The 14906-nt window shown below is 41.0% G+C and overlaps 1 protein-coding gene across 1 annotated transcript in view; it reads left to right on the top strand.

Annotated features, from left to right (window-relative positions):
* The window catches only part of rabep1 (rabaptin, RAB GTPase binding effector protein 1), a 27333-nt gene extending 12427 nt beyond the window's left edge, over positions 1–14906 (top strand). The window contains exons 8-18 of the mRNA XM_058086244.1: position 1; positions 522–983; positions 3229–3333; positions 3408–3524; positions 3600–3698; positions 5019–5153; positions 7702–7891; positions 9229–9284; positions 11521–11619; positions 13537–13653; positions 13734–14906. The exon at position 1 is cut by the window's left edge and continues 110 nt beyond it. Of these exons, the coding sequence (XP_057942227.1) occupies position 1; positions 522–983; positions 3229–3333; positions 3408–3524; positions 3600–3698; positions 5019–5153; positions 7702–7891; positions 9229–9284; positions 11521–11619; positions 13537–13653; positions 13734–13835 (1483 nt within the window). The 3' untranslated portion in view covers positions 13836–14906. The remainder of the gene's footprint in view (positions 2–521; positions 984–3228; positions 3334–3407; positions 3525–3599; positions 3699–5018; positions 5154–7701; positions 7892–9228; positions 9285–11520; positions 11620–13536; positions 13654–13733) is intronic.

The raw sequence follows: 14906 nt of genomic DNA, 5'->3' as shown, positions 1-14906 counted from the left end.
GGTAGGGGGTGGGCATTGCGTAATCGGATACAGGACCATTATCATCTGACATTGTGCTACGTTCCCTTTGAGTAACGTGATAGTACCTTCACTGTTGACCTTCTGCGTATTATAGTCCTAGCATTCTACTAGCAATGACTGGCAAATAGAAATATGGAATATGTCTTTCTCATGTCAAGTCCTTACCCTTAGAATGAATGGAAATAGAAATCCTGTAATCTATCCACAGTGTCACCATCATGAAACCTTTAGAATGTAATATAATGCTATAAATCATAAAAATAAAACACTGTCGTAGCAAAAACACGTGCTTAATTATGTTCACTAGGGATGCGATCAGGCTGCCGATTGATATACTGATCATCCAGGACTGAAATCGTCCGATACCAATCACATGACTTAATTATACATTTTCCAATGTATTTATAATGCTATTGGCTAATATCATGACGCTAATAATGCAATAAACACTTAAGTAGTTACTACTTCATCGAGATTTCTTTTCTTTCTTCTCCTCTTAGCCGCCAACTAACCACAGCGCCCACGGCTCCATGCACTCCCTGGATGCTGACGTGGTGGCAGGCAGCCTGGCCGACCCTTACAAGGACAACCTGCGGAGAGTCCAGTCGACCGACAGCCTCGGTTCCTCACTATCCGGCCAGCAAGGTCTGGGTGGTCAGAACCACAAGGCCAAGTCAGCCAGCCACTTGGACGAGTCGGACTTTGGGCCCTTAGTGGGGGCTGACAGCAGTGTCGCAGACAGTAGTTTTGGCGAGACCTTGTCCATCAGCTCCATAAAGCTCACGGCCAGCCACTTTCTGCTGACAAAAGACCAGGAGAAGGCCATTAAAGCCATGACCCCTGAGCAGGAGGAGACGGCGTCGTTGCTGTCCAGCATCTCACAAGCCCCCGACTCTGCTTATTTACCTCCTTCAGGCTACCGCCTGGTCAGTGATAGTGAATGGAACCTGCTGCAACAAGAGGTAGGCATTGCGGTATGCAGAATTTAGCTAGCTAAATATTTTATATACTGCACACAGTAATTTCACAAATAGTGTTCATGTGCTTTTATTTACTCAACTGCAGTGTGTACTCGGCATTTATTAGTGGAAGGCTTTTTTTCTATAAATGATCATTTTTAATAGTATAGTAGTAGTAGATGTTGTACAGTTTATTTCTGTATAATAATAATTTATTATTCTGTGCAATAATTCCTGAAATAGTGGCCATGTGCTTGTGTGTACAATGCAAGCATTGGCAGACATTTATTAGAGGTAAACAGTTAATTTGAGTGGAGGCCTTTTGTTGTACAATATTTAATATCATTATATATAACCCCCCCCCCCCCCAAATATGACAATTTAAATAATATATTAAAATAAATTACTATATACAGTATAATAATAATTAAAGGGGACCTATTATGACCAGTCCAGGGTGTACCCTGCCTTTCGCCCGAAGACAGCTGGGATAGGCTCCAGCATGCCCTTGTGAGGATAAATGGTACAGAAAATGGATGGATGGGACCACTTATGCTAATTTTTGGCCCTTTGTATTGAGTTGTGGACTCCTATAGAGCAGCTACACATAATAATAATCCACACAGAACGCTAGATCTTAGATCTTCCAGAATCTTCACCTATTCTAGCTGTATTTCCTTGGATTTCCAAAACGGTCTGCCTATTATTGCTGGGCAATACGACTATTGCCAAACCTTACTGTCTAATTTTGTCACTATAGGAGTTGATAATAAATGAATACACCCTATGGGGAGCTACTGGAAAAGTGGTACAGGGAAACTGGTAGCTTATGAGCTACAGGCTGGAGACCCCTGACTTACTGTGTATGAACTTGAGTGGTAACCTAGGTCCATGTTTATTGAGTGCAGACAATCTTGGCACAACATCGGTAGTGTACATTTTGCCATTAATTTTTATTTGCAGGACTATCCTTGTTTTAAAAAAAACTCAAGTAGACACAACGATTGTGGTGGGAAAGGCTATTAGCAACTCCAGAAATCAGAGAACTTGTAATTTGCATCCATGCGGGTAAGATGGAGCATCTTTGCACACTTTATAATGCTACACCGACAACTGCTTACTTACACAAAATAAACAGTTAGGACACTCACTCATTCATTCATTCATTTTCTACCGCTTTTTCCTCACGAGGGTTGCAGGGGGTGTGAGAGGCGGGGTCAGTTAGGACACTGATAAACTGAATTGTTAGTTAATTGCTTCTGACTCTTCAACGTGACCAAGTAACATTGGAAATGCATCAGGTTTTAGCAACAGTTTGTCGGGAATCAGGAATTTACAACTCCATGTTTGCCACAACATATATTTCCTGGACGCCATTAGCCGTGAGCTACTTCAAAGTGCTTAGGAGATACTGATAGCTTATGAGCTACTGGCTAGAGACCCCTGACTCCATGTTTACCTATTTAGGCACGTTCAAACCTGCGATCCGTGCTAACGCGGTGAAAACAAACAACAGAGCAGGGGGAGGGCAAGCCTATAGCTTGTCCCCGGGAACGCCCATATAAGGAAGTCCGGCTCACTGTGACAATGTTAGAAAAAGCTCTTTGATGCCGAGCGAGCCATCCCAAACTTCTTTCAGCACTCACTTCCAAATGCACAAACCTCATTATGTGAAACTTTGGCATCAACTCCATTTATAGGTCAGAAAAAGGTCAGAACAGGTCCCCTTTAGAAATGATATACAGTAATGGGAAAAATGATTGGATCACCCCTGTTTCTTCAGTTTCTTGTTCATTTTAATGCCTGGTACAACTAAAGGTAGATTCATAGTCATTATAGTCATTCAGACTATAATGTTTTGTCAGTACAATGCCATAGCTATTGATGTAAGTACTTAAGGAATTTAGGTTTTTATTAAGAAAACCATGGAAATGGCTGTTAAATAAGCTGTTGAATTAAAGTGGTAGGAGCGAGGCACCAAGGCATTGAAAGCACTTTGACACAGTTAGCACATTTACCTACTGATGACGGAGCATCACGAGCAACTGGGGGTTCAGTATCTTGCTCAAGGACGCTTTGACATGATCACAGGAAGACGGAGAATCAAACCCACAACATTCAGATTGGGAGACAACCACTCTACCGCCTGAGCGGTGCTGCCCCGTTTATTAGGGTATTTACTGCTGTGTAACGGTACTGGCATCAAACGTGGCCCCCTATGTTCTTTGTGTCGTCATGCTACCATCAGGTCAAGAACGCCGGCAGGAAGTTGGGCCGTCGATGCGACATGTGCTCCAACTACGAGAAGCAGCTACAGGTCCTCCAGGGGCAAGAGGCCGAGACACGAGATCAGGTCTCATCTGTTGTTCCTACTGCTTCAAATGCTTGCGTCAGTTCTTGGCTGCTCATTTTAACGCTCGTCTGCAGGTGAAGAAACTGCAGGCAATGCTGCGTCAGGCCAATGACCAGCTGGAGAGGACGATGACCGAGAAACAGAACCTGGAAGATTCGGTCAAGGTGGGAAACGAGGAAACTTCGGCTAAGGTTTGGACACAACAAATCTTGTAAAGCAGTGATCGTTTCTAAAGTAAGGACAGGTTTTTTGGGGCTGTGTGACAGGTGTCCACCCTCATACAAAGAGTCCAGGAGTCTGAGACACTGCTGGGCACGCTACAAGAGGCCTTCAGTGAAGCTAAGAGGAACACCCAGGAACAGATGGTGAGCAGCATATTCCCTTATAATTAAATATTATGCCAACCTGCTAGATTCAGTCTCTGCCAAAAGTGAATCAGCACGCATTTGCCAAGGGACAACAGTATAAACATGGATACACTGTAGTAAATTGTACATTTTCTTTAGCGATATAGATTTGCTAGCAACACACAGCCATTTCCTAAGTAACTGCAGCACAATGAGTTCACCTCACAGAACATGTAGGGGAGCACCATTGTTACCTATCTATCTGCTTTTATCCTCTTGGGCATTGGGAGAGAGCAGAGCTGCAGGTTCCACACCTCCATGATTTACTTTACTGTGCCCCGCTTTTAGCCTTGTTTTTAGCTCTGAATGAATGTTGTATTTTATTGCATCTTTTACTCTGTTTTTACTCAACTCTATTTTTCTTCACTGTAGAGCGTCTTTGAGTATTTTGAAACGCGCTATACAAATAACATTTATTATTACTTTACTATTATTATTACTTTACTACTTTATTATGGGCGGCACGGTGGTCTAGGGGTTAGCGCGCAGACCTCACAGCTAGGAGACCAGGGTTCAATCCCACCCTCGGGCATCTCTGTGTGGAGTTTGCATGTTCTCCCCGTGCATGCGTGGGTTTTCTCCGGTTTCCTCCCACATTCCAAAAACATGCTAGGTTAATTGGCCACTCCAAATTGTCCATAGGTATGAATGTGAGTGTGAATGGTTGTTTGTCTATATGTGCCCTGTGATTGGCTGTTGACCAGTCCAGGGTGTACCCCGCCTTACGCCCGAAGACAGCTGGGATAGGCTCCAGCACCCCCGCGACCCTCGTGAGGAAAAGCGGTAGAAAATGAATGAATGAATGAATACTTTATTATGTACTTATTTATTATTACTCACCTTTCTTTCTTCATTCTGCTCGAGGATGCCCAACAGGTGCTCAGTTGGGTTTAGGTGTGGCGTAGACATACTTCACCTTCATCTTCCTCAGCAAGACACTTGTCATTTTGTGTTTGGGCTCCTTAATATGTTAAATCAGTTTCCAAAGGGAGAGGATGCGTGTTCTCATTCAGGTTGGCATTCATGTTTCCCCTGAATGAACCACAACTGCCCGGCAGCACTTGTGCACTGCCACCATGCTTGAAGGTAGCCAAGACACAGTTATCTTGCTCACATTTGTTTTCAGCTACAGTAAATAGACCCCAATGTGTGTGTTGATAGTGAATCTATACTATATACTATACTATATAAGCTGTGCTGTGGCTACCAGCTGGTTTCTTGTTGTTCAGCATCCCATTGAGAGGCGGTTCCATGTTTTGCTTGCTGTGTTTGTTTTAGGCTGTGCTGGTGCAGTCGAGGGAGCAAGTGGCAGACGAGCTGAGTCGACTACAGAGGGACAACGAGAGCCTGCAAGGAAAACACCGTCTCCACACGGAGCTGCAAGAGGACTTCATCATGCCCAGCACTGTGCAAGTATGTTTGGATGCTTTTGCATCACATATTTTTAGAAATCTAGCTTAGCTTTACACAGGAAGAGATTTTTTTGCTTTGTTTTTTTTCCACAGTAGCTCACACATACACACTCCCACACTTCCTGCACTATCAAACATGGTAGGTGGTGCACCTGGGATGCTCCTGTTCCATTCTCAACACGTTGGCGGATGAACAAGCTGCACCTTTATATCACAGCTGCACTGGCACACTATAGAGCGCCTACGATTGCAATGTGAGCTGCCTTTTAGTGCTTTTAGTGTGAAAGTTACGTAAGGTGATGTCACATATTCAATACAAAATGGGTGTATTTATTGTATTGACATCCCCGCTATTCACGGGGGTTGTGTTCTAAGACTTCCCAAAAATTGTGAGAAAAAAAATTCTGTTGTAGAAGCTGCACATATGTGTTCATTTTAATGCCTGGTACAAAAATACAGGTGTTTTTTTCTTTACTTTTGATAAAATTGTATTTTTTCCTAACAGTGTATGTCAAAGAGTGGTGCAACACGGCTCTTTAAACCATGCAGAACAGTACATGGTTACTTAAACAGAGCCGAATAGTGCATGTAACATGGATACCTGTACCCTACCAGAAAAGTCATTCATTGCCTTCCTCTTGGCAACTAAAACGTGAACGTCAGAATTCCTTCATTACACATGTCATCTGTCTCTCTTTGTCTTTTTTGTTGCTCTCTGCGTCCTCTTCATTTGGAAGTAGTCTAGCCTTTCGAAACCGGTTGATAATGTTTTTTCTGCTCCATGCTGTAAGGATCCCAGACAGACATTTTGCACAGTTCCTTGTCTGACAGCCCATGTGTATCTCCATGTGTGTTTTCCATAATGAAAGATTGGGACTACCGGGTTGTGCTCCGTGCCCGTCATACAAATCGCCAAGGTGGTGACTCCGGTAGGGGCTGATGGTGTAGTTGCCGCGAGGTGGGGCGGACATTTTAGCAGCAACTGCAGAACAACATGTGCTTTCATTTTTACATCTACCAGAAGTATCTGCCAAGGATGTCGGTATTTGTCCTTAGAGTTGTCACTTGTCGCATTTGAGAAAATAAGCCATCAAGTGGTTTTGGAAAGTCCCCAGATTTAGCGAGATCATGGCCAAGTTGGCAACACTGGGCTGCATATGAGATGGGAAGGAGGGGCAAGGCATTCACAGATGGAGACTATATGAAAGAATCCTTCATCAAAATATCAGAGCATCTATGAAACAAATAAACAGGAAATTATTCAGAAAATGAATGAATGCCTCAATAGAATGGTTGTTGATGACATACAGTTCATACAGGCATAAACGCTAGTGAGAAATGTGAACGCTGATGGGCTTTTTTTTGTTGACGTTGACTGCATTTTCTTTTCATTTTCCACAAATATGTAAAAAGCTTACAGAGTTAAATGTTTCAATAATTTCAGAGTAGGCCTACAGGTAACATTTACTAAAAGCATACCATTTTTCTAACTCTCTAACTAATCTGTTTAATGTTTTTTTTTTTTTTTACTGGAGGATCAGGCAAAATGGCTGACCTAAACAAAATGTAGAAGAAGAAGAATGCATCTACATCAGGTTGTCTACTTTTTGGCAGTCAGTGTTAGATGAATAGCTAGAAACTATCAACACGCCATTTTATGTTTTGGTTGATATGGTTTGTTGTATATGTGTTTGTATTTATTGACGTATAGTACCATGGGTCGCCTGGGTCGTCTTTGTGTATCCCCGCAGATGCAGGCATGTGTCGACAAATTCCAATACGTTCCCTTACCTTTTTGTTTTCATTCAGTGTAAGAGGTCTTCCAGTCTCGGCGGTATAATTATGGTGTTTATTGAATAATCCGAATCCAACAATGCTTGTTGTTGCTCACCGTAAACATAAACATAACAACATAAACTGTACGTAAACATAGCTCATAAGTTGACTTTTTTGGCTATAGTTATTCATGGTTTTTATCAGGAAAACCATGGAAGTTGCTAGATATAATCCCTTGAACTCCTATGAGCTATTTTAATTATGATCATTATATCTGTCCAAACAGCATGTTCTCCCCGTGCATGCGTGGGTTTTCTCCGGGTACTCCGGTTTCCTCCCACATTCCAAAAACATGCTAGGTTAATTGGCGACTCCAAATTGTCCATAGGTATGAATGTGAGTGTGAATGGTTGTTTGTCTATATGTGCCTTGTGATTGGCTGGCGACCAGTCCAGGGTGTACCCCGCCTCTCGCCCGAAGACAGCTGGGATAGGCTCCAGCACCCCCGCGACCCTCGTGGGGAAAAAGCGGTAGAAAATGAATGAATGAATATCTGTCCAAACAAATGTACCAGGCATTTAAATGGATGGATAAACTGAAGAAACTAATCATTTTTCCATGACTGTATGTACACATCTGTTTTTCTCTATACACTGGAAATGACGGTAGTCGTCGCGTCCAAGTTTTGAACTGAATCCTCTTGGGCTGGTAATGCCCTGTTACATGATACGATATCATGTATGATATACAAATAGGTTTTGGTCCCTCCTCAGGAGCTCCAGGCCAAAGTGTCAGAGCTGCGTGAGGACACGGTGGCGCTGCGGACGTCTGCAGACCACATGGAGGAGAAGCTGAAGGCGGAAATCCTCTTTCTCAAAGAGCAGATCCAGGCGGAGCAGTGCCTCAAGGAGAACCTGGAGGACACGCTGCAGCTGGAGATCGAGGGCTGCAAGGAGGAGATCGGTGAGTGACCGATGACGCAAGTGGGAAATTACTTCAGATAGGAAACCTTTCACACCCACGTAGGGTCGAATCCACCCTGCATTTGTATTATGAAGTTCTCCAGATATGTTTACATCCTTCTGTTTCTGCTTTTTGTTTCTCCTCTGTTGTCATACAGACATCTTGGAAGGTATGACAACATCCACTTTTTCCCTGCTTGTGTATGTACTGTTTATATGTGTGTTCATGCTGCAGGCGTGTGCTCTAAAACACACTCATGAACTTCACAGTCTAAAGCAGGGGTGCTCACACTTTTTCAGCATGCGAGCTACTTTTAAAATGACCGAGTCAAAATGATCTACCCACTACAAAAATGCAAAACATCTATTTATTTTCAAATGTATTGAGGATTATTTGTACGTACAATGTATGTTGATGATACTGATACCTTACATAACCAAATGAGCCAATATTGCAAAACACACATAATTAACTATTAACATTTTTTGTAATTACCTGAGTTTACTTTGATGACTTGCACTGAATTGAACCAGCCAGGGATGCATAGTCCGGACAGTAGCTGCTGATAGCCAGCCTCAAGCACACTTCCAAATGTTTATCAGTCATGGATAATATCCGTATCATAATATCCGTATAATATTCCATATCCGTATGGAAGTGATATGTTTTTTGCCTTTTTACTTGGTCCAGTTTTTGCCTTTTTACTTGGTCCAGCTCCTTCACTCATTTTAGTGACCATAAACTTTAGCGAGGGCTTAAAATCTCGCAATTCGCCGACTAGCTTAGCACTTTGCATCGTTGTTTACGCATGAGCGGTGACCTAAAGGTCAAAATTCAGTTGTCATCTGACTGGTTGTCCTGTATGTCAATCAAGTAACGGGGATGGATGATAGGCTGACATCGTAAGTTCTGCTGCACTTAGAGACGTTGTTTGATTTGATTGGTCGCCCGAAGGGCAACATTCAGTTGTCATCTGAATGGCTGCCCTGTATATCAATCAAGTGACGGCATTGATGCTGCGATGATATTTTTTTAATGTCACGCCGCGATCATCCAGCGATCGACCAGTACCACCTCCGCGATCGACCGGTAGATCGCGATCGACTTAATGAGCACCCCTGGTCTAAAGTATAGTTAATGATGTGCACTTACTTTTTTTTTAGTTGGCTTACTCACATTAAATGCAATCTTGTGTAATGTAACGCCTCACATGCAGTTTATTCCAAATGTTTGTTTCACCCTTTGTTGCATTATTCACGGATGAATCCACCCAATCAGTCCAGGAGCAGTATTTTGGCTTTGATGTGTCCATGACCCCATGTCTCTTCTTCCTGCAGCGTCCTTCTCCAGTTTGAAGACAGAGCTGGAGCGGATAAAGGCAGAGAAGGAGCAGGTATGTCAAGTGTCCAGGCTGAAATAACATTTAGTAGATGGCTTTTACTCTACAGGGTGCTTCCAAAAAGGTTATCTCTCCAAAAAGTAGCCACAAGGGATTATTTTCCTGAAATGTTAGCATGGACATCATCCTTCTCTCCCTAGCAAAATGTATTACATAATTGCATGCATGAGTGAATACCGGGGAGGGTTGCAGTTTAAGGAAAAGTGCTCGGTGGTGGGCTCAAGACGGTGCTCCACCACTCCGGAGGAGAAATGTTACTGATGGGGTGACAGAGCTTTTTTGATTTTTGATGACCGTGTTACTGCTTTTATTTATTTTAGCGCACTATTGGTCATATTTGCTTTTTCATTAGCTTTTCAAAAGTAAACATATTTTTCCAAAGATGAAAAATATTTTGTGACCTTGACATTGCGGAAAGTGTACTCCTGTAGAAATTAACTTCATAGCAATATATTCCAGCTGAATGGTTTATATGCTGGCTGAAAATAACCCTTTAAAATTTTTGTATCAAACAATTCACAGAGAAGTTTCACATTTCATACCAAAATAATTCTCATTATGACCCTTACTCTTAAAGCATCGAAATCGAGAATCGTTGGAACCGGAACCGGAATTGAAACAAGGAATCTGAACCTGAATCATTCAAATTCAAATGATGCCCAACCCTATTCACCACTGTTAAATGTTTTCGCCATTTGTGGATAATGCCTCTCACTGTGGTTGGCTGGAGTCCCAAAGCTATAGAAAGAGCATTTTAACCTTTCCAGACCGATAGATCTCAATCTCATTTAAGTTCTGTTTTAACTAGGGGGTCATTTTAAAAATTGCATTTTGTGTTCAGTTGTGTTGTCATTGACTAATAATGCTTTTTGTTCCGGAGGGAGTACAGACAAAATCATTAAAAAGGTCAGAGAAGAAATGGTCGCACTAAAAAGATGGTTTGATGGTAATAGATTGTCCTTGAACCTAAGTAAAACTAAAATCGTGCTATTTGGTAACAACAGAAAAGACACGCACCAGCAAATACAAATAGATGGTGTAGACATTGAAAGGGTGAATGAAAATACATTTCTGGGGATCACATTAGATGAAAATATGAGCTGGAAACCTCATATTACAAATATACAACATAAGGTGGACAGAAATATTTCAATATTGAACAAAGCAAAATTTGTTCTCAATCAGAAATCACTCCACACTCTTTATTGCTCTCTGGTTCTACCATATCTTACATATTGTGTAGAAATATGGGCTAATAACTATAAAAGCAATCTTCACTCGCTAAATGTACTGCAAAAAAGGTCAGTAAGGATAATTCATAATGCCGCCTACAGAGAACATACTAACTCCTTATTTCTAAAATGACAAATACTTCAACTTGCTGATATAGTTCATCTTCAAACAGCTAAAATAATGCATAAGGCTAAAAATAAGCAATTAGCTAAAAATGTCATCCAATACTTCTCTACAAGAGAGGAGAAATATGATTTGAGGGAAGAAGTACATTTGAAACACTTCTATGCTAGGACTACGTTATGCTAGCCATAGCATTTCAGTATGTGGAATCAAACTATGGAATGGATTGAGTAAGGAAATCAAACAATGCACAACGATGAGCCAATTCAAGAAACAATACAAGCAGTTGATGTTTGCTAAATACAAGGATGAAGAGTCTTGAACCAGTCATGATGTGCTATATATATCACTATATTGACACGCACTATGGTACCCATTATGGCATTGGATGCTCATACCACCTATCACTAAAATAAAAAACCATAAGAAAAAAAAAAAGAAAGAAAAACAAACATCAAATTTAAAAAATCTTAAACTATATTAGGAAAGCAGGAAGTGAACAAATGTAACAGTTAGTGATTGTAAAAGTACCAGATGGAGGGGTAGGATTTAATAAGCTTTGCTTCTTCCTACTCTTTTTGGACATGTGGAACTGGGAACTGATTTTGGGATGCACTCAATTGTAATCTGATGCATGTTCAAATGAAATAAAACCATTACCATTACTAATATTTGCATTTATTTGATGATCTGAACCATTTAAGTGTGACATACATGCAAAAAAAAAAAAATAAAAATCAGGCAGGGACAAACATTTTTTCACACCACTGTATATATTCTCACGCTTTCATTTTGTAAATTGTTTCTTTTTAATTAATGTATTTCTTTGAATAGTTTAGGTGTACCTACAATACGGTGTTGTTTTTCTGTGTAGTTGCAGAGCAGGTTAGCAGAGAAGACGGAGACACTGGAGAGCATCCAGGCCTTGAAGACGAGTCTGGAGCAGCAGCTTAAAGAGTTGAGCGCAGCCAAGGTCAGATTGAGTACAAGTATTAACCTCTATGTGCTTAACGCAACACAACAATCAAATATAGGAGACGAAAGCTATATGCCCTTCATTAAAACTTAATATTGAAAGCATTGCCACATGCGTCATGACTCTTCCAACGCCATACTGCAAGCTGCAAATGACACAAAAAAAATTTATTTTTGCAAATTTAGGTTCAAAATCATAATAAGTGTATTAGTTTTGTTTAACGTTGGAGACATATTGAAGACATGGCAGCATATCACGCACTGTTCTAGCACCATACTGCAAAGAAAGAAGGAAAGCTTATTTTTGCAGATTGTTGCAAATGTTGGCGATAGTGTGACCACCATCACCGTTCCTCTTTTGGCACTTTTTTGGTATTACAGAAATATTGCAGCATATCATGCACTCTCGTGACTGTTGTTGCTACAGGATGCTTAGTCATGGAGATCATGTTACAGATCATGTGACATTGTGCCTCTAGATCAGGGGTGTCAAACATACGGCCCGCGGGCCGGAACCGGCCCCCAAGGAGGTTCGATCAGGCCCGCAGGATAATTTGAAAGTGGAAAAAATGCATAAAAGACATGGAATTAATATTTTTAATTTGCTGCAATTCATGGATTATCTGCGAAGGGGCGCACTCTTTCCATCAGAGTAGAAGACAAGCCGCATCACTGAGACAGACTGAAAACAGCAGACGGTATCAATGCGCCATCTGCTGTTTGTTACGACGTTGTTAATACCTTGGTCTCTACCTCTCCGCTACACCCTCATTAGCCAAAATGTCGTTATCCAAACAGAGAAAAGTAGATAAGGAGTGTAGAATTTTCAAAGAAAAATGGACCACGTCCTATTTATTTACAGAGATGCACGGAAAACCTTTGTGCTTGGTGTGTTTGCAACAAGTTTCGGTATTGAAGGAATATAATATTCGACGCCACTACGAGACTCATCACAGCGAAAAATATGACGGCTTACTGTTTGCATTGAAAGAATACAGCTCTGTGAAGATGAATCCTTACTGTGGTGATTTAAAAAATGTGCACTTTAATGTTAGTCAGCAGCTTCATTTCTTCATTACACATTTAAAATCACTCCCCTTAGTTTGTAAGGTGTACGCAGGGATTACATTTAGATTTTATATGCGTATGTGTAAGTGGTTTAAAAATCCCTTTCTTTAAAAGTCTCATTTAATCTTAAAGTGCATTACTAGATTTTTCAGTACCAATTAAAGTTTTGTGCCTTTGTACAATCAGTGGGATCAGTTGCAATGCATATTTGTGAATGATAAAAGTAAATTGCACATTTGTCTAAGGAAATATGAGGTGTTTCATAAAATGTTTTGTAAAAGGATAGTTCATTAAATTTCAATATTTTCCTAATGTTCCTAATGTGCTTCTTTACACCAAAACAAAGGAAAGACATGATATTTTGGTTATTTATAGCAGAGTATGGTATAATTTTAATGGTCCGGCCCACTTGACATCTCCCTAGGCCGTATGTGGCCCACGATGCGAAATGAGTTTGACACCCCTGCTCTAGATTTTGGCTTGAAATCCCAAAAGGTGTAGTATAGAAAATATTGAAGGCCTCACAGCATATCATGCACCATCGTGACTGTTCTACAGAAGAAAAGGCTCATTTTGCTGATTGTTGCAGATTCATATGAAATCATATGACCCCTCCATCTTGGTCCACATTTTGCCCTGAAATTTGGTAGCATGTATTATTATCATCCAAAAATATTGTAGGCACCGCAGCATATCATGCACTGTCGTGACTACTCTATTTTTTTCTTCCCCCCGTGAGTTATGCAGGCATTTTGGAGATCACATGATCATGTTGAATGTAAAGCTAAAGCTGTGTATGTGTGTGTGTGTGTGTGTGTGTGTGTGTGTGTGTGTGTGAGAACTATAGGGTGCACTAGAGAGTCAGGTGTTGGAAGAGAAGGACAAAGCCCAGCGCTTGCAAACGGAGCTGGATGTCAGCGAGCAAGTTCAGAAGGACTTTGTGAAGCTTTCTCAGACTCTTCAGGTAACAAGTCATATATTGAATGGACGTAAACCCTGCTGTACGTTCAAATGGATGCTCATTGCCGCCGTCCACGTCCTCAGGTCCAGCTGGAGCGAATACGGCAGGCCGACTCGTTGGATCGAATCCGATTAATCCTCAACGACACCAACCTGACTGACATCAACCAGCTTCCTGAGACATGATACCCAACCTGTGGAAACGGACTGCCTTCAGTTTCATCCCCCCCCCCCTTCTGCCTCCCCACATCTTTCTCCATCCCAATTAACATTATTGATCTGACACTTTTAAGCCTCACCTGCTCCTCCACCTCCTTCTTCTCCATAACCGTCATGGCGACGGCATGAGGAGCCCATGGCCTTCTGTTGTGTACATTCGATCACCATGGACACAGTAATGAAGAACACTACTAAAAACATGTAAAAAGTAAATGTGTGTGTGTTTGGAAGTCTGCCTGTTGATATGTGTGTGTGTGTATGTGTATTGTTCTTACTGTAGATATGACTATTAATTCAGTTACAACTTTATTTGTCCAATGAGCTCAACCAAAAACCAAAAAAAAGGTTTGTCGTCATCTAAAAGCACTTTTTCCTCTGCGGCTTCTCTTTTCTCTCCGACTGGTCCACAATTGTTCAACTCTCAGCTTTTTCTGGCTGTTTTTATGTGACATTTTCCTCCTTCCGTGTACAACCTTATAACACAAGATGAAGGAAACATTACGGATATTGCACGTGACTCACTGGGATGAATGCAAAAGTTGTGCGAGCTGCTGTATCTTGCTTTTCTTAAGCTCCTCTTTTCATTTTAAATATGCAGAAATACAGTGAAGAAACACACATCTGCCATGTGGGTTTTATTCCTTCATTTTGACTGGTTAACACGGTGTTTATTGTGTAGGGAAGGAAATCAGCACATTTCCCAACTTAAAACTGAACAGCTTTTTAAAATAAATTTTCATTTTTTTCAATAGTAATTTTGACTATTATCAAAAAGGAATGAGGATAAGCGGTAGAGAATGAATGAATGAATGAATAATAATCATTCAGTGATACTTTTAAAGAATAATAATTTGGTCAATAAAATGTCAACTTCAGTGTGCAAAATGTGTTTTTTCATTTTCTATTTCAAATGCAAAACACAAGAATAGAAGACTCAAAGCAGTGGAGAGGACAGCTGGGCTTTTTGGTCATATGTGATTTGATGGGGGTCGTCCAATGACGATGAAATCCAAGATATACCTTCCCTAAATGGTTGTC

Source organism: Doryrhamphus excisus, chromosome 11, assembly GCF_030265055.1.
Source record: "Doryrhamphus excisus isolate RoL2022-K1 chromosome 11, RoL_Dexc_1.0, whole genome shotgun sequence".
Taxonomy (NCBI): domain Eukaryota; kingdom Metazoa; phylum Chordata; class Actinopteri; order Syngnathiformes; family Syngnathidae; genus Doryrhamphus; species Doryrhamphus excisus.
The sequence above is the reverse complement of the archived record's forward strand: the minus strand, read 5'-3'. Positions and strand labels throughout refer to the sequence as shown.